Below are 25,149 nucleotides of genomic sequence, written 5' to 3' on the forward strand. Positions count from 1 at the left end.
ATATAACTGCTATTGTAATAAAAGTGTTCTTTGAATCCTTACTGTTAATGTGCCATCGCGGGCACGACTTATCCTCTTTTGGTAACGTTATTCGTCTATATAGTTGGATTTGCGGCTGTTGGCAGAAGCGTGCAACGTTAAGAGGAAGCTTTAGCTCGGGCCAAACTCCAACGCGGCCTATTAAAATGCATGTAAAACGTAAAAACATTTTTCTGAGATAACCCCTGCATCGATTTTAATGAGCTAATGCATGTAAAACGCAAAAACGCTTTTCTGAGATAACCCCTGCACCCACCGATTTTAATGAAATTCGTTGCAGCTGAGAGAGAAAGCTAAATTCTAGCGACTGTTGGAATCGGAATTTCGATTTAAGGCCTGAATTTTGTGAAAAGGATTTTCGAAAATTCCAAAGTTCGAAAAACATAGACACACAATGTTTATAACTTAATAGCTCTCCATCGAAAACAGATATCGCGGTTCTGTAAATGGCATCCATTACATCATTCAAAGCGGACAAATATGATGTTTCAATTTATATGTTACATTAATTTATTACGTCGTTCACAAGGGTTCTGCAAAAGCTATGTTTCCATATAAGCAATTTTTTTAGACTCCTGTGTAACACATACATTTTGTCCGCTTTAGATGTACTAACAGATGCGATTCGCATAATTGTTATATCATCTTTCCTTGCTGAGGTACAGAGTTGTAAAATTGATAATTTCGATTTATGAAAATTTTCGATTTTTGCAAATTTTTAATATTAGATCGACGACCTAAATAAAAAATTCGAAACCAACATTCACTAGATTTTACTTTTTATTTTAAATGCAACAAACGTCGCCAAATTTGGTGCAGTGGCTGCCGAGAAAAACGAGTTCTCCTTTTATATGTATTTAGATCGGCGCACCCGAGCTAGAGCTTGCTTCTTTCTGTATCAAGTGTGTCTATGCAGGAGTGAGCGTCACCATCTCGAAGGCGCTGCCCGTAAATATACAGTACGATACACTGTTACACGGAACCCCTAACTTAGTATTCTATCTAATATATAACTTCAGTTTGTCCACTTCACAGCAAGAAAAAGAAAGGGAGGGGATCCGCGTGGCGCGTTAGGTAACCTTCAACGGCCAAAAATAATTACAGAACCCTTCGTGGCAAGAAAGGGAGTTGGAATCTGTACTGAAGTGCTAGACCGATCTTTCCTTTAACGGTGTGCGCGACTACACCTTGCCCCACGCCTGACTTTTGCCATAGCATATTTTTATTACTCCTCTCTGTAGCGTTTCCACAGCTCAGTGGTCGACGGTGCACTTTGGTAGTAAACGTTTATGTGGGAGCCCAGTTGTCTGCAAGCTTTAGTGACACGTGCGATTTAAATGTGCCCTTGGAAGTGTACAAGGGCAAAGAAAGAAAAATAGAGTGGGGAAAAAAATGCGCAGTACTGACGCATCGCGCGCGCCGTAGGCACGTCCTCGACACGCGTTTAAAGGAATAAGTAAATCGATCGAAAAACATTCAGACGTGCACAGGCGCATACTGCCTCACTGCAGTCATAGGAATTACGACCAGTCTGTGGTCGGTTATCAAGGTGGCAATGCGCGTGGCCCGCCAACGACAGCGGTTTCTCAGCTGCTGAGCATGGTGTCCTGCGCTTTAAACGAAGTCGCTGACTCAGATCCCGGCTAAATCCCTGGAAGTGGATCCGGAACAGAGAGTCGAAGGAGCGTTTGCAAGGCGTGCACAGGGTAAACACAACGCTACAACATACCTCGAGGAGCACACCTGTTTGAGCAGCAGCGGCCAATACAGAAGTTAAACCGCATGGTTGGGTAACTGTCCGAGTCTTTTGAGAATACGATATTATCGTAAACAGACAGGCGGGGTGTCCGAAAAGTAACACTGCTGTGAGAAGATTGACAAAAAAATGTGACAACTGCGAATGACATTGCAGTTTCCCGTTCCATACGATAGCGCGACACCTGTAGTTCGTCTGACAGCGTCTGTGGGGTGAACTCGAAGGGCGGCTGTAGGAGGACAATTCCTCACACGCTGAAGCAGCTGCGAACAGCCATTACCCGGCACATTTAACAGATGACTCCAGCAGCCCTCCATTGCCTGTTCAACAGTATACGGACACGTGTGCAGGCATGTCTTCAAGGCGGTGGTGGACATTTTCGGCATCTCCTGTAGCGATCACTGCACGGCCGTAAGTAACATTTCAAATGTTACGACCCCCATTTCTACCGCGCAGTTAATTTTCGGACACCCTGTACAGCGGGCGAAATGCGTGTCGACTAGGGAACGAATACGTTCGCCGCGTTTTCTGAGCACCTAGTGAACACCAACTACGCCGAGAACAGGTTCTGAGGTGCCGTTACAAGACGTGCGCTATGCGAAAGTGTCAGCGTTATAGCAAGCTGTGACCACAAACCGCGCGAATCGATCGGACGCTCATAGCGAAAGCAGCAGTCACTGTACCAAACTGACCAGCACCATGAGTGAGGTCTGCATCAGGGGTGTGGCATTCGGCAGCTCGAACATCTTGGACCTGTCGTTGTTGTTGTTGTTGTAGCCTGTGGCACGTGTGGCTCCTACCCACGATGGGGGATTGGCCAAGAAATGGGTGGAATATTCCAAAATAATATAGAGCATAAATTTCCTAATATCTATGGGAATAGCATTGAATAGGGTTGAATTACCGGTTAAAATAAAGTCTGGAAGGTGCTGTTGAATGAGTAATAATTCATTTAAAAGTAATTAAAAAATAGAATTTAGCAGGGCATTCGTACTTGTCGTCGTCGTTGTTGATCTGAGCGGTTGTGGCGCATACCCACGGCGGTTGACTGGCCACGAATCGGTTGTTTAAAGTAAGCGGACAGGAACAAGATTATTAATAATTTGAGTCTTAGAACTTGGAAGGTAAGCTGTTCCCTTCTGTAAAAGTAAAATGTGTCCCTTCCGGCAAGTGGTTATAGCAACGTTTCGTTCAGTTTCGCAATCGAAAAATGTCTACTTTTGGATGCCTTTCTTTTGGATGCATCCATTCGTATTTCAAACGTAAAATATTGCACGCAGGCCTGTTCTGTGTCTACGCTATCTTAAACTATAGGCGTCTCACGTGGCCCAAAATTTCGCTACCGTTAAAATTTGGGGCTACGATCTGAGCTCAAGTGAGTTCAGCGCGTAATGGAGAATGTTGAAGTAAGGAGCACCGCCATTGGAGAGTTTCCATGTTCTTTAATGTTCTGATGCCTTTCTCCCCATGTTAGTTTTCCGTATCGTCTGCCGGGAGCAGCACTGTCTACTGTGCGGTGACGGGCTTCCGGTCCACGATGACGTCGATGACTTCTTCCGGTTCTTGACGACCGTTGCTATGGCGGCGGTTGTCGGGTGCCTCTGCCCGGATGACCTGCGAATGCGGTTTTTAGTGGTGCTTGCTTTGGGGAAGGGATCTTTTTTTTACTGAAGCAGCAAACATTTCCTTTCTACAAGTAGGTTCATTCCGAAACTAAAAGGAGATCGGCACATAATAGGCGCCATACATGAAACGCATATTTGTCATGCATGATGCCACATTAATGCCGCATACAAATGCTCTGTGAAAGCTTTGGTTCTCGCATTTGCTCAAAGGTATCCACCACGTTCAAAATGGGTCACTAGCATCTGTTGGAACGCTCTGCACTAGGTGCTTAAATTACGGGACATCTACGTTGCGTGAATGATCTGCGGATTATTTTTGTAAATTCGAAGGGTTTTGGTCTCGAACACATTAAATACTCCACAGATTTTCGTAACGCAGCTCTGTATGCAAATAAAGAACATTCTACTAATATTCACTAAAGTATCTTTTCTTTTCATGCACAGTAAAGAAGAGCACAATACTATAGATGCAACATTCACTACCTGCGGGGGCAAAGGCGCCGGTATAGCTGCAGTCATTAACGTGCCAGGCACTTCTTTTTCTTTTTTTTTTCTTCTGCGACGACAATTCCGCATCAGTGTAGAAACTTTTTTAAGGCGTTCTGATGAAACAGAACGCCTGGAGATGATGCGACCAGCGCTGCTGCCATCGTGGAAGTCTCAAGCACTCTCGTGTTCTGCAAACTGTAACACCTTTATGGGCTTGGTAAACCTATAGCAAACGTAAAGCGTTGAAGATAAAATGTCCCAAGATGCCGCTACTAGCGTTGCAACTGCGGACCACGGCTCTAGTAGCCCGCTAATGTGTAAAGAGCAATACGTTTGATAATGAGCTAAATCTTTACGGCTCTAGTAAAACAGTATTGCGTAGAGAGCAATGCGTTTAATAATGAGCTAAATCTTTCAAATAACATTGATCTTCCGCCTCAAAACCGATTTAAAAAATGAAGTTTTACCTTTATCGGTCATATTTGCAGTCATGTACCGATGGCCGAGGGATATAACACTCGCTATGCGAGGTATTAAAGGTGTTTTTAAGACTGCCGTAATTTCGCTAAACACATGTTTGTGAGGTCAACTAGACTCGCATTATCTGCAATTATCACGCTCGTCTCAAGCTAATTAGGCATTGACCGAAAGCACAGACTGCTGATCATTGTTTTTCCAGCCCCTTACTGAACGTTTCTATTTCTCGTCACGCTCCCCCCCTCTCCCACAACTATTTACCATCCTCAATTCTTTTGCCCATCTAAAAGCCGTTGTTATGTGACATTTCAGTCAAGCGTGTACTCGTTGCTTCGACCTCAACTTCCTTTTCCAGCGTTTCTTTTCTTTTGATCGCATTGCCGACGTTCCTAGACAAGATACATACCTGACGTCGCCATTCTTACTTCGAAAACTCGTAGCGTTCACCCGACTTTCCGCATGGTTTTCCGCTACGCTTTGCCTACAGTGATGAATGCAAATCAAGACGAAGGAAGGAGAAATAAGAGGAATGCAAAGAGCGCGACAGAGATGAACGAGACACGGAAAATAAAGATTTATTTGGCGGCAAGGAGGGCCCCCGTTTTAGCTCGGGTTAAGATGACACGTAATTCCGACAACTCTGCATAAAGTTTTGTTGTACTTATAGCTAGTTGGACTCTTTCATGGGCTGTAGTGTGTGCATTGATCGCGAATAAGGTGTAGCGCAAAAAAACTGGATAAAGAAAAAAAAAAGTGCACAAGCGAAAAACACAGGCTTCAATTTACAACTTCGGATTCCTCAAACTATCGGACTACGTTAATACACACTGCACTTAATTTCAGAAAAAAAAAACTGCAGATTGACGTCTACAAAAGGGAATTCGAAGGAGCGTGTTTCATTATCGCTAATCCACGTAGAAGCTGCAGCTTTGACGCAAGCGTCACGGGACCTGCTTTGGCTATTTTCCTTCCTGTCTTCGTTTTTTTTTTTTGTTCCTCCACTGGAGAAGTCGTCGAGGCTGCCTATATTTAGCGGGCCCTTGAAGCTTGCGTCAGTGAGACCTCAGCGCTTACATCAGCGATAGCCAGCGCCTTTCCTTAGCGGTCATCTTTAGGCGAGGCTAACTTGTCTTGCTTATATTTGCATTGCCTACGCGCACAAATCTGCTTTGACGTCTCACAGGAGAAACGTATGCGTGGTTGTGTGGAATGCCTGCAGCAGTGAGGAAGCGGTGGTGGTGGTGCACGCTTGGTGCCGCTGACGCCTTTGCGCTGACTCACGCAAGGTGGTAACCTGAAGTGCCTTAGTACTCAGCAGCACAATCACTCAGCACTCGGTGTGTGTCCTCGGTTCTGTCAACTGACCGATCTCGGTGCTCCTTAGCGGTGGTGTAGCCAGAAATGTTTTCGGGTGTGGTGATGGGGGGGGGGGGGGGGCTCCACTTGACCAGAGACTGGGTAGGGGGAGAAAGGGGGGATGAATGGGAAAGCCGCATATTAACACAGAAATATTTCTTTAGGGGGGGGGGGGAGGGCGAGAGGGTTGCATGAGTCCGGTGCATTGATCAGGGGGACACATAGAACCTTGGTTTTGTGTCTGTGTGCCTTGTGTTTGTGACACTTGTCCGCGCTATGGTAACCCCGTTTTACGAACGCTTGATGTTTCCATCGAGGGTTATTTCCCTAAAAGGGGCATTTCCCAACTCTGCTGCTGTGTGTCACTTGTTCGTGACACAGTGTCTGGCAAGCCTCCGTGTCCATAGGAAGGTTACCAACCCTGCTGCTGCGCATCTCTTATTCGTGACACGGTAATTTCTCCTCGTAAACTTCTGTGTCCATGGGAGGCCCCCTCGATTTGAACAAAGGGCCTCGTGAGGTGCAGTGTTGCCGCATTCTCCGTACCATGACCGCCTGGTGTTCTCTCACCTGATTGGGGTTCACAACCAGCGGCCTGTCCTGTCTGTCCGGGAACTGGGGCTGCCTGGAGGGCTGCTGCTGCTGCACCACTGGCACTAGAGGAACAAGCACAGGGTGCGCGTTCGGCCCCCTGGTCGGAAACAGCACGTGGCCCCCGTGGGAGCTGCATAAGGGAACGAAAATCAGCCAGGATAACTGGGCGCTAAACAGGGAAGTCATTAGGTGAAACGTTCTCGCACTCCTTATCTCGACGACTCAAACGCAAGCCCTCAGACACACTAGAGCCTGCCGCGTACTCCTTACACAACTGTCGTTCCAAGCTGACAGCTGGTGGAGGGTTGTCTGTCTTGCCAGCACAAGGTGAACGATAATCTATACAGCGAGCGGATTGTAGAAATCAGCACTAAACTTCAATCAATCAATCAATCAATCAATCAATCAATCAATCAATCAATCAATCAATCAATCAATCAATCAATCAATCAATCAATCAATCAATCAATCAATCAATCAATCAATCAATCAATCAATCAACTTTTCAACCTTCGTAGCAATCTAGCAATTTGTAGCAATTGTCCTTTGTAGCAATTCCTACGAACGGGTGGATGTCTGATTTTCCCTTTATTCTAAGCTTACTAAATATCGACCCTAATTTTCTGAAATGAATGGAACATTTCCTTACTAACCGCTTCCAATTCGTTACTATTAACGGTCGTAACTCTCCGCCCACTCAAGTTAACTCGGGTGTACGACAAGGTTCTGTGCTGAGACCACTATTATTTCTTATCTATATTAAAGATATGACTTACGATATCATCCAACATACATCTGTTCGCACACGTTTGCGTTATCTTCCGGGAAATTTCCAACGATGGTGATACCGTAATAGTTCAAGCTGGTCTGGATAATATAGTTTATTGGTGGCGGAAGTGGCTAATATAATTAAATGTTAAGAAATGGAAAATAATGCGTGTATATTCAGACATAATTCTAATCCTAGCACCTACCATCTTAACAACGATCCCTTAGATTTCGTCATGTCGTATAAATCTCTTGGTATACACATTACAAATAATTTAACTTGGACCGTACGTCATTAACAACGCTAATCGAATGTTCGGGTACTTAACGGCGCAACTTTTCCACAGCACCTTCTACTTTGAAGTTACAGCTTCACAAGACTCTAATATGCTCGAAACTTGAATATACATATGCAATATGGGTCCCAGTCGTGTTAATCTTATTACTTCACTTGAAAAACTTCCCATCACACCACACTTCACGAAGACTTCATACTGCGGCCCCAGTACATTTCAAACCCCGTCGATCATAGCCGTAAGGTAGGAATCAATTCATGCTACACGACGCCTTTCTTTGAGCGTTTCATCCCCCGTTCATCTCATGAATGGAACCATGTTCCCTCAATTATCGTAGCCATCGCCGACAACAAGCTTTTTCACGGATCATTTGCTAGCATTGAATAATCAGGAGAACCATTACATTACCAGAACTCACTGCGCTTTTTTTTGCGTTACTCTACTACTTTGTAATCACTCCCCTCTTGGTTGCCATATGACCTTGAGGGTATCTTATATGAATAAGTAAAGATCAATCCATCAGTCAGTCAATCAATCAATTGAAGAAGCAAGCGAACTGTGAAGGAAACCCGGTGAGAACTGGCCAGCACTTACTGAACGCTTCCACCAATTGCCTTACACCTTTACATAAGGGCTACGAACTTAAGTTTCGTAATTCTTGTTATCTTTGTGCTGACCGAGAGCTTCAAGGTAAAAAAGGCGCCTTTCACATCCACATGGGCGTACGAAGGCAAGCTAGAATGCTTACCTAAGTAAAATTTTGAACAATTGAATTCATCCCGCTTTGCTTCGCTTTCGACGTGCGGTCTTCCCCAGAGTGGCCGATCAATCGTTGTCTCGGCGCGGGTAAACAAGCGGCGGCGTGAGTCGCAGACAAGGAACGGTTCGCCCTCTGCTCTTTCTGTTTTTTTTCCCTACAAGCCAAGACAACTACAAGAAAGGAAATAGACGACGCAGCTGGAAATGATGATGGATGATGCCAACCATGGTCATCGCAATGACCACCGGCGAAGCCTCGAAGATGCTAGCCGAAGAATATCGAAGGATATGCGTAGTAGACTAGCCGGACTTTTCGACGCAAGTAAGCAACCCGATTCACTCGAAGGAATAAAAGAACTCCATGATTGCCGCAAATTTCCCCGCGTTAGACAGACAGACCAACCTTATCTACAAAGAACATTTTGTCGGAGCTGTTAGTGCCGATACGACGCCGTCACGGTTTATTTGACATTCTGGAAATGTCCTGAATGTGCTGAACGCACTGCGCCAGGAGGGCCAGGAGTCACGGAAGTTGTCTGGTGCACACGTCTAAAGTATTTTCACATGTCCTCGTGCTAAACACCTTAAAAAAAGATAACGTTTTCGGCTTTTGTTCCAATCACTCTGCTCGAATGACTCCTCAGTCACTGTGCAGTTTTGACAGGATGCCTTTGAGAGCAAGCACAATGAAATTGGGAATCGAGTGTTAACATCGTAAATATAAGCTTGCGGCCAGTCTATATTTTAATTTACTACTGTATTATTATTGTATTACCTTAAATATTTAACCATTTACTTTCCAAGCTAGTGATTACTCTCGTGCGATAGTTTGTGCTTGGTGTTTTCTTCGTCCCTCGCAAAGTACGATTTGTTGTTGCTACGTTTACACGCTTGCAGCAACTCACTCTCTCCGGGTCACGCAGTAACCAATGGGCAAGCCGTCAGGCAGACGAATAAAGAAACAAATTAATGAATTACTAAACAAATACCATGTTTCATCGACTCTGTTAACCTGCGTCTCTCGTTTCTTCTTTTATTCGACACAAGATAAACGTCGGCGCACGTCATTTTTTTCCGGATGCTCCTCAACTAAAACAGATAACAAATGAGCGTTGTGGTGGGAAGAGCGTTAAATCCATACGTGTGCTTCACTTCCAGAAAAAAAAAAAGACCTCCGTTCGTGTTCTTGTTGTTTCATTCAGACGCGAGTCCTTGTTTTGAGCCATATCACTTTCCTCGGTTTACGTTACTCTAAATGCCAAACAAATACGAAAGAGAACAGGAAGTCATGTGACTGGAAGATTGAGGACCTTCTAAAGCAAAGACGTCAGAGCACTGGCGTTCGTTTATACTCGAGGCGGTAATGATTACTGGCAGAGTGACTCACGGGGCCAAGAGGTCAAGTCGATAGCTTCGAAAGCACTAAAATCATCACGCTTGAAAGGGAAGCGAACAAGCAAGACTTGTTAATTTGCTTATTTTCCCCCGGTTAGTTGGACGAACGGTGCTGCTCCCAACCAGGCGAGCAATACAGCGGCGCAAGCATATATGGATCTTCGACCCGTGAATTGTAGGCTCATTGAAATGCGAGAGGCGGAGTCCCCCCCTCCCCCATGGGGCTTTTCCCATGCATCTGTCTGCAATGGTAATTACCAGGAAAAGCGAATCGGCGCGCCGCTGTCGAAGCACACGCGCGCTGATTTCTTTTCTCCTCGTAATGGCTTGAGCATAGCCCGATAAAGATCTTTTTTCGGAGGCCTGTAGCATATAGTTTCGCTTTCTGGCGCGGTGCCCTCTTGCTTTATTAATTGAATGGCCGATCTTGGGGAAGTTTTTACAGCCTCTTTGAGTTCACCATACATGCACGTTTTATAAGGCGTCAGTGTGTACCTATAGGGTTCACTCAGCCCCTGCAAAAGTTTCGCCTCAATTTGTAATCTTCTCTGCGTTTACTGATCCGCACACGCGGGTTAGCGCTTAAAAGCAAATGCAGGCACGTGCGCCTGCTCACGTGTCACGTGGTTCCAAAGGTATGAGCCTCAGAGAGGAAGCAGGTGTTCACCGAAAGTGCTTTCAAGCTGACGCTGTAGAAAGCTGCAGTGTGTGGAAGTTTGCGGCATCTGAAAGTCGACAGCAAATGCTATTGCGCTGAGGCGCCCAGCATTGCCTCTTCACTTATTCATTCGGTTCGTAGTGCGGGCACTGTAGAGTGACACGGAGCATTGGATACAACTGCAAACCTGGGTCGTCACTGCCAACGCGGTTCAACGCACCCGAGTCCAACGACTACCGTCTGGTAGCCTCCGAGATAGCCGGGCTGGTAAGCGGACTGGAAGGACTGGTAGCCAGGCTGGTAGCCAGTTTGGTAGGTGGCCTGGTACGGCTGGGGGTAACCGTTGTGGTAGGGGAGCGGATAGTCGGAGTGCACCAGGGAGTACGGGTTGGCCACAGGGTAGCCTGCGGGTATTGACGTCACCGACAGGCAGAACAGCCCAAGCAGCAGCACCACAGAAACCTGCACAGGAGGAAAAAAATATAAACCATTCCGTTGAGCTCGTTACGAAAGGTCAAAATCAATTTAGCCCAAAATTCTTGATGACCGAACTTGTTTGGATTCACCATTGATCATCGCACGAGATTTCGTTTGAGTTTTGGAGCTTTACCTCAAGGAAAACCCATTTTTCCCTGAGGAAGATAAAAACTGTTTCAGATTCTGATTTTGAATTTGCCGTAGAACACGATACGTCTGCATCGAATGTGGGAGCGTTGGTGTTGCCCGAACGCAAGACAGTTTTGTGTGGTGACGCCCGTTCAGCGTGATGAGGTTCACAATACGTGTACCGTGCCTACATTTAACTCTAGTATTCTGGAACGTTTGGTTATGCATGACACCCTACATCGAGTCAAGATGATGGACGACAGCCCTTTGCCTCAACTGAAATGAACAGCGATCACGGCTCGAAAATCTTGTTATCAGCCACTTTCCGAATCCACACTTGAAAGCACTGTATAGTACAGAGCTTAATGATCTGGTTGATATAGAGCACATCATCTGGTCCTGCTACCACTTCTGTTCTGCTACAGCTCGGAAGCCCGGGCTCGGGCCTCCCCGATAGCCCAGGCCCGGCCTGGCCCGCGGGTCGGGCTCGGGTTGGGTAAGCTACGTATATTGCTTTCTGTGACCCCAAGCATTAAAGAAAGTAAAAATAAAATGGGGAAGCCCGCACCACCAGGTAGGCACAGCAGGGGTTAATGCCAATAAAAAATAAACGAAAAGGGGAAGCGTTAGCATCTCAATGAGTTTTAAGGAAGATCCAGTTATGAAAAGAAAAAGCGAAGGCAAGCCGGACGTATAGGAGTGGACGAAATGGCATACACATTTGAAGGGGATTTAAATGCCTCACAAAGTCTAGGAGCGTGCTCCTATTGCAATAATCAGGCCCCGGTAATCAGCAGCGCCGCAGCTCAATCATGGAACCAAACAGCCCCCCAGGGCCACCCACCCACCGCCCTGGCAATCACGCGCAGCATGTGCGAATTTTATTGAAATCTTGACAGTTTGTGTGAGCAGTGCGCTCTTCGGCACCCTGTAAATGTACAGGATCCAGATAAGAGCAGCTGTCGCCAGAAATGTGGAACGCTTCACGATCTTGCGTGACATCCTTGCGCAGGGGCCATGCTAATTGTGGACCCGCGCTGGGCTCGGGCCTCGGTCAGTCCCGTAATAGGTCCGGGTCTAAGTCAGGTCCGCAATATGCGGGGTATGCTATTGGTAAGAACTTTATTTCGTCAGCTTTATGTGGGCGGATTAGGTGGGCTCGCAGTCCCATGTTATGCGATTCAGTGTTGCCAGTCCCCACAGAAACTAGAGTGGGCTCAGCCGCGTGGACACAGTCAAAACAGTCTCTAAAAAATGTCCTGTGCCGCGGATCATAGCATCACAATTACCGAGAATTGGACAAAGCTTCGCTTACGCTCAAGGGCTAACGGGCCGAACCGGGCCGGGCCGGGTTGGGCGTGATCGGGACGGGCCGGGCCGGTTGTGGGACAGGTGGGAAATTACCGAGTTGGGCTCAGGCGGGCTGACACATAGCACTTTCGACCAGTGGTCTAGTATGTAGCATGAGGTGTGACTGCTACATACGGCGCGTAGCCTGCCGTATGCTTCGAAAAAGTGATGTGTGTCAATTGTTGGAAGTGTCGATATTGTTGGCGACGTTTGAAGCTGTAGTCTTTCTTTCTCTATTGTGGGGATATTTGTGTGCGGGGTGTTTGTTGTGTTGACATTATTTTGTCTTGTGTTTCTTTTACCTATTTGGTGTTCTGTGACTCGTGGTACATCTCGTGTGAAAATAAGTAGAAGCCTGCACCAACTGTTGGTGCCAAAGTCTCCTTATTTAGTGGTGCCAATTAAAGAAATGAAAAATTATTCGATGCAAGGCAAGCCAGAGATCAGAAAAAAAGTAGAAATGGATTACTCAACCAATAAATTTACAAGAAGCAAAAAAAAAACACTTCGTCGTTATGTATAGGAATACACACAGCCAATTATAACCAAGCCTAATGTTTGAAACTAGAAGGGGCTCGACAATGCATCATATGCATATCATGAATAGCAGACGACCGCAATGAAGACTCGGCAAATTCTGCTTCTCTGTACAGTGACATTGAATTTTGAAAATTTGTTCCCGATCATCATTTTTTTCGTGCGAGAAAACTGACGTTACGTATCTTGTCAACCAGCCGCGATGGCCCAGTGGCTACGGCGTGAAGCTACTAAGCGCGAGGTTACGGGTTCGAAACCCACAATCCGGAGCCCTTCGCGAATTGCGGCGTGCCTCCATGTCCACTGCGCCAGATTTGAAACGAATTAAAGCACACAAATTAATTTGCTTATAATTTTGTCTTGGCGTCGTATTGTTTTGTGACGTCACGATCAGCAGGTGGTTGATACCCTGTTTATGTTCGTGACTTCAGTGCGATAAGACATGACAATTAATACAGGAGAGAAATCTCTGAATTGTACAGCAATTTCCTGCTCCTGACGTCACGTGAATGTTCTAAATAACAGAGACCATAAAAAATGACGAAAATGGAGAAACAAAAACTTGTTTCCTTAAGGTATCCACATGTAAAGGGGAAAACATTGTCCTCCACCCGAATCATGGCACGATGCAACAAAGGGAAACAATACGGGTTTCCCCAGAAAGAAAGCTTCGCGGTTGAAGAAAAATTTGTCTTGGTCCGGCGTTCAAATCTAGGACTCGCAAGGGTTCTCTTTGCAACATCGTGCTACAACTTCGGCTAGATGATAGTTTTTTTTCCTTTCATGCGCTTTCCTCCCCTTTGCGTGCTTCCGCGGATTTGATTTACAATTTCACACGTGCAGGTGAAAAAAGAAATTAATGGTAAAGAAAGCAGGCATGAACTAATTCCCGTATTCCTTGAAGCTCGACAAATGAACCACGTAAACATTACTGAAGTTCACTCAAAAGCCTCGGGCTAAATTGTATATTGTCGAAATAAGAAAACGCTCGCTTGACGCATGGAAGCAAGGAAAATATATCGACATCATGGAGTGGTTGCAGAGTATTACCTGCACAGAAAGGTATGGAAGAGAGAGACGAAACCGCAATGTCCACTGGTGCGGGCTGTAAGCCCGGGCCAGCAACGGCTCCACTGCGCTTAGAGGTCCGCTGGCGAAAGCAACATCTGGTGATAATATGTAACTCATCACGCGTTAGTCACAACATGAATGGTAGATTTTTAACGGAGTGAAAAAGTTGGACGCCTCTTTTCAACCACGAGTAAAAGTTCTAACATGCGCGTGTGTATTGGCAGTAAGAAAAACTGCTGATAATTTCGTCGCATGCGCAGGCAACGGACAAAGCATACGTCATAAATAAGAAAGTCGGCGTGAATTATATACAACACAAAAAAGTACCTAAAAAACAACCCGCATTAGCATCGCTGAGGTCTGCTCAAAGGCGTAGTGCAGAATTTCATGGGCAGAAAACACCAAACCAGAAAAATAAGAGATCGTATCAATAATTAAATTATTGAGTTGCACGTGTCAAAACCACGGTATCATTATGAGGCACTCCGTAATGTGGGGGACTGTGGATTTTTTTTTTGGCCACCTGGGGTTCTTTACGGAACATGCAATGCACGGTACACGGGTGGTTTCTGCATTTCTCCCCCACCGAAATACGGTCGGGACACGAACCCGCGACCTCAGGCTTGGCAGCGCAACACCGAAGCCACTACGTTTCCACGGCGGGTGAGATGACATAAAGGAATAGCTTTCCAGTAGATTACCGGAACGAGAAGGTATTGTCACATTGTGGCTAGTGACGTCGAAGCGACGAAGACAAACAATATACGTGTGTCAATAATAAGCAACCATGGGCACATGCCGTGATCACGTAACGTGACCGTGTCACATGCGGCGTGGTCATATCCCTCGTGAATGAATGGACGAAAATTTAGCGATTCCTTCTGTGCGTTCGCAGGAGTTATGGTGTGCGTGGAGATGTCTCATAACACAGACGCCACCGGCGAATGAGCGACGTGAAATAAAAAAAAATATGAAAGGAGTTTCGTCACATACAAATATGCCACCTGAGCCTTCATTCTACCACAAACTAAACCAGACTTGCCCGCAGATCTCAAGAGATTGCGCCGTATAATAAAATGTGCCACAGAGGGCCGTATAAGTGCGTGTGCTTGAGCCTGTCGTCTGGAAGGCAAGACATTGAGTCACGAACCGTCTGGCTTCTCAATCTAAGGAATCAGCAATTGAAGTGAGCCTCTTATGAAATCTTGTAAATGTGACCACTGGCTCTTTGCTCAAGATTTTGAACCAATCACACGAAAGAAAAAGAAACGCGCAAAAAATGTGCAGACCGTGTCCTTGACTGCGCAAGGCGACGAAGCGAAACGCCTCCGTCAAATGTGCGGCGGAAACTTTGCCGCTCTCGCTTCTGGTTTGCAGTTCTAAACGACGCGTTTTCTCTCTTTTTCTTCGCCGCTGAGTAATGATCTCTCGTCGGCAAGGCCATGGGTGCTTGAGCGTACGAGATAAAGGAAGGCTGCTGAACTCTTGCGGTAACCAGTCTAGATGACCAGAGGAGATGTGCTATAAGGCCCTCATGGCTCAATTGCAATTTTAATAAGACTGCTATAAATAATAAGCTGCTGCATAAACGCAAAAGCTGTGTTTTTGTTTTGGTACTGTTGGACTATCGTGATAAGTCACGTGTGTTAAGTGTGGAAATAAACCATGCGGACTTCATCAGCATCATCACACTTATCAACGATGATCATGACCACAAGTGATGATAGTGAAGATACGCAATACCATGAAGTCACGTTTAATGGGCTATATCGTGTTCTGCAATACCTGGATTAAACGCAAATAGTTGGTGCAAATGAATAAAACACGTCTTATTGGCCACTAATGTTTACGGCAGGGGCTCCCAAACTTTCTGGCCTTGAGGAACCCCACCTGCCTTCACAGATTGCCACAGAACCATCCCCCCCCTCTCCCGGCCCTCTCGCATCAATGTACTTATGTGCTCGCGATGATTGTTGCGATTAAATTACTCGAAGGCTGGTTTCAATAGTTGGCTTCAGCTTGCAGCCTATGCAAGTCCATTCCCATTCAGACCACCCTGCGTGCACGAGTGAAACGCGTCCAGTGTGGACGCTGTGGGCTCCTCGAATCGCACAGCAACGAGTCCTGAACGCTGCTGCTTCGATGGTTTTTCTCACGAGGACAGCCGAAGTGCGAAGATGGTGGTTTTAATAGTTCAATTTTGCGTTCCGCGAACGCAGACGTTCGCGTTAGTTGGTTAATTTGAGTTTATTGGCGCAAAAGTGACTAAGGCCATGCTGCACCAACGTTCGCGTTCGTGGACATGTAACTGGGCATGTACGGGTCCCGAAACGTCTGTGTTATTTTCACCTTGACTTGGTCAGTGACCGCAATTTCTTCATCAAGTGGCCATGTAACACCCAACTCAAAGTTTCAGTAGGATCGTTTTTAAATGAACCTGGTTTCAGTCTGATGTAGTATTGTGATCTAGTACCAGAGTGATTAAATAAATTAGAAGCATCATGCCTTGACCAAGCAGGAATTCGCATTCGAAGCGAAACTTGTGCCCCAGAAACTTTCGTGACTTACTGTACACGGTGCGTTTATGTATAAAACAAAACACCAGATCTACATTTAAAGCGGGTTAGTCTCGTGCACATGCCGAAAAGTAGCGTTCTACGAACGCGATTCTTGAAAATGGAACGGCGGTGAATAGTGTTCTGTGAAGTTTTAAGGAATCGCTCTCCTAAACACAAATTAACTATTCCATTTTACAATGGTGCAGAGTGGGTGTCTTGACGTTCTTTTGCGTTTAGCCGGAAGAACATTCTGGCGTTACTTAGGTTCAGCCACAAGGTTCATCGTGTTCACCACGTGGCATGACATTCAGCGATCGACTGCACCCAATGTGTTCATACTTGCGGACATGAAATCGCACAAAAGTTCATTATTAAATATCATTCTGTTCAACCACGTTTCGTTCAGGTTTTATAGTACGCAAAGCACTGCTGCGCGATACTGGGTTACACAACGATTTATGCTCACCGGTGCTCGGCAAGCGGTAGTGCACCGTTAGATCTGCCAGGTACGCTATATCAATTCTACGCTTTATGTCAGTCCGTGCCGACGTCTTCTTTCCTCGCTATCTGCGTTTCGCTCTTACTGTTCTAAATCAACGCAGCCTTTTCAGTATTCCCCTCGTGTAACGGCACATGCACCAAAGAACGGCCCACTAAAATAACGAGCGAGTAACTGCGAAAAGGGCACCCCGTGGGCTTTCTCGAATAACAGGGCTGTCCGAGAGAGTGTCTATAAATAAAATCGCGACCTCTCCCCTCTGTAAACGATCCAGCCGACAAATGAGCGAAAAGCTGTAGTGACAGAAGCATCCCGACGCGACTAGAAACCGAGCACGCCGCGCCAACAAAACACTGTCGGCCGAGTCGGCGAACTGTAATTTGTACATCTTTCTTTATTACGTGTTTTCCCCGACCGGTGGCGTTTAGAGCAAAGAAGAAGAGGACGGAGACAAACTGAAAAAAAAGAAAGGCGAAGTCTTGGGCTACGTGCTGGACTGTCTATACTCTCCCACACGATTACCGTTTTCCTTTTCGAAACACAGGAACAAGTTGCGTCACAGCCGCGCAGTTTGCCCTCGCCGGATTTCTTAATTCATTTCTAGGGGGTGGGGGGTGGGGGGCGTAGGCAGATGCTGTTTTGAAAAATGCCCTGTTGTTTCCTGTGCGTAAACGCAGTAGTGTGACGGCGTACACCAAGCGCGGGAGTGGACGAGGGGGAGAGGGCGTGGGTTTGAGGAGGAGGGAAGCGACCGGTGAACGACCGGATGAATTCAAGGACGAGCTTTCTGAAAACTCGACGTCGCTCGAAGCGGCCGGACAGGCAAACCGTTGGCCGGCCGAGGGTCATTTTAACGGCTCGCACAGCGCCTTGGCGCGTGTACGCGTTCTACGCAAATGCTCGAACCAGCCACGGGTGCCGCGATCCGACGCACGCGCTGATCGGCACTGCAGAGAGCAGGGATGGCCATTCCGGACATTGTTGTCAAATTTCTCCGTGCTGTCGAGTTTCCGCCACCTTGTTAACTCTGATTGGTTCAGAGGGTTGCTACGGCATTTCTAATTGGCTAACTATGCCGCCACTACGGCATCTGACCACATAGCGGAATCGGATGATGTCCGTGATCGTATCACCGGAGGCATTAATTTTTTTTTTTTTTTTGCCAAAAGGTTACCGGAGGGAACCATGGCGGCCGCAATCATTTAGCTAACGTGGGAATAATGGGGGTGGCACGTAGATTTGTCTGTTCGTGCTCGTGGCTTCTGACTTTGTTGCTGATTCTGTAATCATTTATCGCGTTTCATTATGGGACATTCTTAAGTGACCGTAGTTTTCTGAGGACATCGAGATAACAAGTCCCAGCGCGTACGGATAATCGTTGCGAGGTGTCGCATTTATAAGGCAAACGTTTGCTGAAAATTACGATTTTGCAAAAGTCACAAAGTTGCTTGCAGCCAGAAGGAAGAAGTATAGAAAATAAATGTGCATATTTTTCTCCTCAATACCTATATATAATGCAATATGTATGTGAATTAAAATAATGTAGCCCTGCTGCCTGCCAGACACTGCCGTTCAAACTCTATATATATATCTGGCTTCGGCGGGCCTGATATCTACACTGTGTCCTTGTAACATTGCGTGATAAAATATATTATTATTATTATTATTATTATTATTATTACTATTATTATTATTATTATTATTATTATTATTATTATTATTATTATTATTATTATTATTATTATTATTATTATTATTATTCATTGGGGTTATATCTGCACTACTAGCTCTTGTCGACAACTCTGTGGCCTGATCGAATAACCTGAGTGATTAACAGCCTTAGTCAACACAACAAAGGAAAAAAAAACAGAAGGATTTCAGAATAAGAAAACAAATTTACGCATGCAGTCTCAGAGCTTATAAGCATATTGAATTCGTAAAGGAGGTTGTTCCTTATGAAACCAAATAGGTCCGAGTTGACGGGCTTTTTGTTCGGCCTGTACCATTATTTATACGCCTTGTTGCATGCACCTTGACGAGTTGTAACCGAGCGCGCCTACTGCAAGGTTTCTTGCGCGATTTCTAAAATTCAGAGACTGAATTTACGAAGCTTTTCGTTCGTAACAGTTGTTTGTCATTGACTCTGCGCCTTCGCCAATAATACGCGCAACATCAAGATTAGCCAGCAAATGTTCTCATGAAAAGTTGCGGTCTAAGAATTTTGTCCATCAAGGCAGACCCTGCTTCCCGAAGCTGTTTTTCTACAAAATAAGCAATTTTTTCTGCGGAAGTTAGATTGATTCTTCGAAGAGAATGACTGTCGCCCCGATGAAAGTAGAACCAAGCTACAAAGGAAATTCATACGGATTTTTCAGGAAGGAAGCTTCGTGGTTGGAAAATTCATCCCATTCCGATGATCGAACCCAGGACTTAAATATTTTCTGGGCCGGTCGCCTTGCCATACTGGTTATCATTGTTAAAAGCCCCCGGGGGAATTCTCCTGGCAGCTTCGCGCTGCATGCTCTCGGAAAAAGAGCAATTTTTTTCCCAAACTTGCTCCACCTTCCGGATTTAGGCAGGACTGATTTTGCTACGACAAACATGTGACAGCTTTTGGAAGTGCCAACCTGCACGCGTAACCGTGTCCGTAATGGCACTGAGGGTCAGGGACGTGGAGGGTGCTTTGTAGAGGAAGGCAGTGAGTAGAGAGAATGTGAAGAGGAGGCATCGACTATTGTGACGACCCATAGGCGGGGAGGCAGGAGGAGGGGAGCTGCTCACCCACAGCGGAGACCCCTGGCCGAGTATCTGCTGTGGCAGTCTTCACGAACTATGTCCGGGCTGAAGCTTACCAGTAAACCATGCTTCGCACAATCTCGTAGCCCGTACTGTATGCATGCTGAGGACTGCAACTTCTTTGAGGGTGAACTTTGTGTGTTTCTGGTTTTGAACATCGCCAGACGTTTGAAGGAGGCCTCGTTCGCTGTGGCTTAGCGCCACAGTAAGACGAAAACGTAGACATGCGCTGTGAACGCGACATGTTTAGTTCATGCTGAAGTTGCTACCGCTAGGGACAGCGAGACCTCTACGTTTGTTGTTTTGCTTGTTAAGTCGAACCTAAGCCGAAATGACTGAGTGGGGAACTTGTAATAGTTTAACTTCTTTATCCTTCACCTATGCGAAATGAAGCAGTGCTAGTTTTCCTGGATGCCCAAAAGGAAAGGAGCTTGGCAGCCCACTGCCACGATCTATGAATATGTGGACTCCTTAGTGATTAATGAGTTTTTACACTTACTTTTTACTATTTACGGGCTGTCATATCACGACCATTATGATAATCATCATGTTTAAAGCCTGTGTGCAAATGAAGGCCATTTCTCAAATGTGCTCCACTGACCGCTGCCCAGTGCGAGGTGAACTCATGTGCCAATGAATTTTCTATACTCATCACTCCATTTGATCATCTGTCGCCCTCGACTATGTCGTATAGAATGCTGTAGATAACACATACGAGCTTACGCTGCACGCTATAAAAAGAGTGTGCCCTTTCGGGTCTAACTGGTTCCCAAACAATACTCGGCGTCTATTTTGTGCACTTTTTTCCTTTTTCTAACGCCGCACTCTCGGTGCTTTCAAGTCCCAAATGCACTGTCACATCAGCGTGACATAGCGTTCTTGAGAGGACATTTACGAGCGCAGAGTGTTAAAGAAAGGAAATGTAAGCAAGGTGAATGAATAATAAGGTACGGGGGCAAGATTACCACCAAAGGGTGTAAATTCCTTTTAAATCGTAGAACTAATTACCTCGACTCTCCTTTATGCAGTCAACGACAACATCCCGAAAGAAAATATTCCCTTCTCGTATGTCCTATTCAGAGGCTACAAAATAAGCACATTTGTCTGCATCATAATACGAACCACACACCTTAATCAGGGAACCCGCTTAAGGAATCAAATTCGCAACTTTGAGTTTGCTCGTCAAGCGCATCGTGCGCGAAACGTTACATAGAGACGAACGAAACAAATACACGTCGTTCGAAAGTTGAGTTGCAACAGCCTTCCTGCAAAATCCCGTTCATCAATGTCTGTGTTAAGTCAGGCTCAGCGTCAAGTGCCATGACGATCGCGATCGGTAAGCGGTGTCAGTAGCCTCGATCAAGCGCCTAGAAACGGCATGATCTCGTCTCCTGCTAAACGCCGTGCAGACGTCACGCAATAGATTAAGTAATTGTAGCATCGGCGGAGGCACAAAGATGCGTGTAATACACACGTCGGGAGGACAAAATCCGATAGCATCAAGGACGGACTGCGCAGTATCGCGTCATGGAAAAAAGTGAACTGCAACTCTTCTACCTTTCTCTCACTTCGCAACAAATTGAGCATTGTAAACGCGCAGTGTTTGAAATGAGCGCGATAAGGAAAGGGTTAAGATGGTGGCTTTTCTGCAGCGCCCGGACAAGTATTCGCGGCCGTGAACATCAAAGGCGTCAACGATGACGTAGTGTGCGGGACACCGCTTAGCTTATCTTAAAATATGCGAGATATCCGCTCCCACTATGCAGTATGGTATGGTATGGAGAACTTTATTGGGTCCTGAAGGTCAACCATACGTTGACGCGGGCCGCTCCCACGTTGGGACTGTCAGGCCGAGCCCTTCAGCCACATCGCGGGCCTTCTGGACTGCCCGTAATTGGTCAGAGAGTGATTCACTGTGTAGCATTTGCCGCCACCATTCTTGTTCCTTGTCACGGTCTGTGAAGACCGCGGGGCACTGCCAAAGCATGTGGTCAAGAGTAATGATGCCATTGCACTTATTACAGTTGGTTTGAATTTCCCTCTCCGGATAGATCCTGTTAATAAAATATGGACTTGGGTATGTTCTTGTCTGTAGCAAACGTAATGTGACCGCTTGGGCTCTGCAAAGCTTACCATGTGGCAATGGGTATTCCCTTCTGCTTAAATAATAATGCTTCGTGATTTCGTTATATGTTAATAATCGATCCCTGTGTTCCCCGGGTGAAGTGTAAGTTGCGCGGTCTTGAAGAGCACGGCTAGAAAGTCCTCGTGCTGCTTCATTTGCCACCTCATTGAGGTTTCTCCGAGCTCCGTCCACCACCCCCAGATGTGCAGGAAACCAGCGGATTTCGATCCTCTCACTCTTGACCTTCTCTAATAATTTTGTTGCTATCCGTGTCACATATCCGTTGGTAAAGTTGCGTATGGCTGTTCTAGAGTCGCTGTAAATATGTGTCCACCGATTAGCCCGGATGGCTAAGGCGATTGCTACTTGTTCTGCTACTGTGGGGTCCTTGGTATAGACGGTGATGGCATCCTGTATGTTACCTTGAGTGTCTACGACAACGGAGGTATACGCATCCTTATTTTTAACCCAGGCAGCGTCAACGAACACCGCCTGCTGCTTATGTTGATCTATGTCTTGAAGGAGTGCCTTCGCCCTTGCCTTCCGTCTCTCGAGGTTATGTGTCGGGTGCATGTTCCTAGGGAACGGGGTCGTCTTTATTGTTTCCCGTAGTCCCGCTTGCAATTGTGTTAATAATTCTCCTTCGTTGGTGTGGTTAATTTCGACGCCAATTTCTTCAAGTAGCGCCCTCCCAGGGCGTGTCCCCATTAGTCTCTCCTGGTGGGCCACCTGTTGAGCCTCAGCTATCTCCTCTAGTGTGTTATGCAGCCCTAGGCGCAATAAGCTATCATTGGCCGTGCTGATGGGAAGTCCTAGTGCAGTCTTTATAAGTCGTCTGATTAAAGCGTTTAGCTTGTTCTTATCAGCCTGTGTCCATTGGAGCATGCCAGCCACGTACGAGAAGTGGCAAAAGGCGAATGCATGTACCAATCTTATGGCACTGTCTTCTCCTAGCCCCTTATGCTTGTTGGTAACTCTACGCAGAAGCCTAATGACTTCTTCTGACTTGTTAGAGATGTATTCTATCATCCTGCAATTAGATCCGTTCGCTTGCAGGAGAAGTCCTAACACTCTAATAGTCTCCACCTGCCTGATTGGTTCTCCATTCTTGGCGCATATGTCAATGCGGGGTTCTTCCTCTGGGATATATCCGTTCGGCCTGCGCCCACGCTTACTGCTCCGTAATACCAATAGTTCTGATTTTTTAGCAGAGCAGTTCAGTCCCATACCCTCAAGTGTTGTTTCTACCACATAAATGCTTTCCTGTAGTTTGATCTCTGTTTGTCCCATATTACCTTCGGCACTCCAGATTGTTACATCATCTGCATATATAGCAAAGTGGATACCCTCAATCTGCGCGAGACCTCGAGCCACTTTTGACATTGCCAAATTAAATAACATGGGAGATAGGACAGACCCTTGTGGTGTCCCACGATTCCCAAGTTCCAGGGTTGTCGATTGGAGTTCGCCTAACCTGAGACAAGCAGAACGGCCACCGAGAAAGGCTTTGACGATATTGTGCAATCGCTTACCCAATCCCATCTCCGAGAGGATATCCAATATGGCCCTGTGCTTGATGCGATCAAAGGCCTTTTCTACATCTAGGCCTAGAAGAGCTCTCGTATGTAGCGGGCTAGCAAGAATAAGGTGATGCTTGATTAAAAGCATTGCATCTTGAGTCGAAAGTCCAGGACGGAAACCGATCAGGTTATGCGGAAGAACATTTCTGTTTTCTACATACTTAGTCAGTCTATTGAGTATGACATGCTCCATGGTTTTGCCCAGACATGATGTTAATGATATGGGTCTTAGGTTATCTAGATTGAGTTGCTTGCCTGGTTTGGGAATAAGAATTGTGTTAGCAATTCTCCATTCCTTCGGATAATCACCGTTTTTCCAGAGTTCGTTGAAATACTCTGTTAAATATTTTATGGAATGATCGTCCAAATTTTTCAACAGCCTATTGGAAATGCCATCTGGACCGGCAGCAGATCTACTGTTGAGGTCGTACAGGGCTGCACGAACTTCGCTTTCTGTGAAGTCTTGATCCATAGGCTCACAGTCTTCCCCTGTATATTCAGGCAGGTCTGTACTCTCATCGCTATCCTTAAGCGGTAAATACTTAGCTGCGAGCCGATCCAGAATGGCCTCCTCCGTTGTGTCCTGACTCTCACGATGGACGAGTCGTGCTACTGCTGTTCTCCTATTAGATTTCGTGTCGTTCTCATGAAGCAAATGTCTAAGTAAGTTCCAATTCCCACCACGTCTGATTCGACCATCTATGGAATTACAAAGCTCATCCCATTGTTGTTTCTGTAAATTTCTGGAGTGCTCTTCAATCTCCCTATTCAACAATGCTATGCGCTTCCTGAGTCTCCTGTTCAGCCGTTGCGTTTTCCATCTATTTAACATAGATTGTTTCGCTTCAATCAAGTGCGCCAGCCTACTGTCCATGATTTCGATATCCTCCTCTGTGGTAATATCCTTCGTTGCCGCCTTTACATCTTCCCTGAGCTGAGTGGTCCAAGTTTGGAGTGTTTTCTTTTGTCCTTCCTCTGTCCTTTGTGCAGCTACGCTGCACAAAGTATTTGAAATCCGCTGAAACCGGCAGGGCAGGGCAAAGGCTTCGCGGCCTTGAGCTTGAAAGACGCGAATAGCGTGAAGCCGGTGGGCCAGCTCAACTCTGAACAGACGATGTATGCCCCGTTTTCAAGAGAAAGAAAAAAAAGCATACGTTTGTTCCCTCCCATTGGCACTTTGTTTTCTATAATAAAAAAGCTCCATTGTACACTATTTTATGTGAGCTCAAACCATGGGAGGTAGGAAGGGTGGCTGGCCTGTTTTGCAACCAGAAGTGCAGACTCTGTGACCCTGAACTCCGAACCCAAGGTGCGAAGAAAGAACTGATTGGGATGCCGCGGGGGTGGCTTTTATATCTTACCGGAGAGCGCATCGTGGGTGTAATAATGTGCTCGTCAGTCCACAGCAGGGCGTCTGTGTAGAAGAAGGAGGGATGACTCCGGGGGAGCAGCGGGGGGGTAGTCGCCGATCGAGCCGCTCACGGGAGACTCTGACTCACTAGGAATTTCAAACGACGGCGAGTCAGCGGAAGTTTACTGCGAGACTGCCCGGAGACGGTGACGCTTTACGAGTCTCTGCCAACAAGAGTCAACAGTGGAGCCGAGGACGTCGTCGTTGCTGAGGCGTCTTGTCTATCCGGCGGACGCGGGCCGGTCATCCAGTTTTGTTGAGGCCCCCTCGAGGGGACGCTGGCTCCTGTTTGCGATGTTGTTTTGATTTTGTGCTCGTCACCGAGGCGAGGAGACGCAACCGGACAAACCTGAGCCGGTCGCCTAAGGTCACTGGCTTCTTGTCATGCGCGGGCTGGTGGGACT

The 25,149-nt window shown here is 46.4% G+C and overlaps 1 protein-coding gene and 1 pseudogene across 2 annotated transcripts in view; both read right to left on the reverse strand.

Annotated features, from left to right (window-relative positions):
- Positions 1-3,227: 3,227 nt before the first annotated feature.
- Positions 3,228-25,149, reverse strand: part of LOC142589912 (uncharacterized) — a 38,370-nt gene continuing 16,448 nt past the window's right edge. The window contains exons 1-4 of one of the 2 annotated variants that reach the window (XM_075701591.1): positions 24,696-25,017; positions 10,433-10,674; positions 6,313-6,466; positions 3,228-3,409 (exon numbers count right to left, since the gene is read on the reverse strand). In XM_075701591.1, coding sequence (XP_075557706.1) covers positions 3,302-3,409; positions 6,313-6,466; positions 10,433-10,674; positions 24,696-24,707 — 516 coding nt within the window. In that variant the 5' untranslated portion in view covers positions 24,708-25,017 and the 3' untranslated portion in view covers positions 3,228-3,301. Of the gene's footprint in view, positions 3,410-6,312; positions 6,467-10,432; positions 10,675-24,695; positions 25,018-25,149 lie in introns of those variants that run through there. The other variant, XM_075701592.1, reaches the window with a different exon arrangement.
- Positions 11,786-11,846, reverse strand: LOC142591815 (U6 spliceosomal RNA; annotated as a pseudogene).

Source organism: Dermacentor variabilis, chromosome 8, assembly GCF_050947875.1.
Source record: "Dermacentor variabilis isolate Ectoservices chromosome 8, ASM5094787v1, whole genome shotgun sequence".
NCBI classification, from domain to species: domain Eukaryota; kingdom Metazoa; phylum Arthropoda; class Arachnida; order Ixodida; family Ixodidae; genus Dermacentor; species Dermacentor variabilis.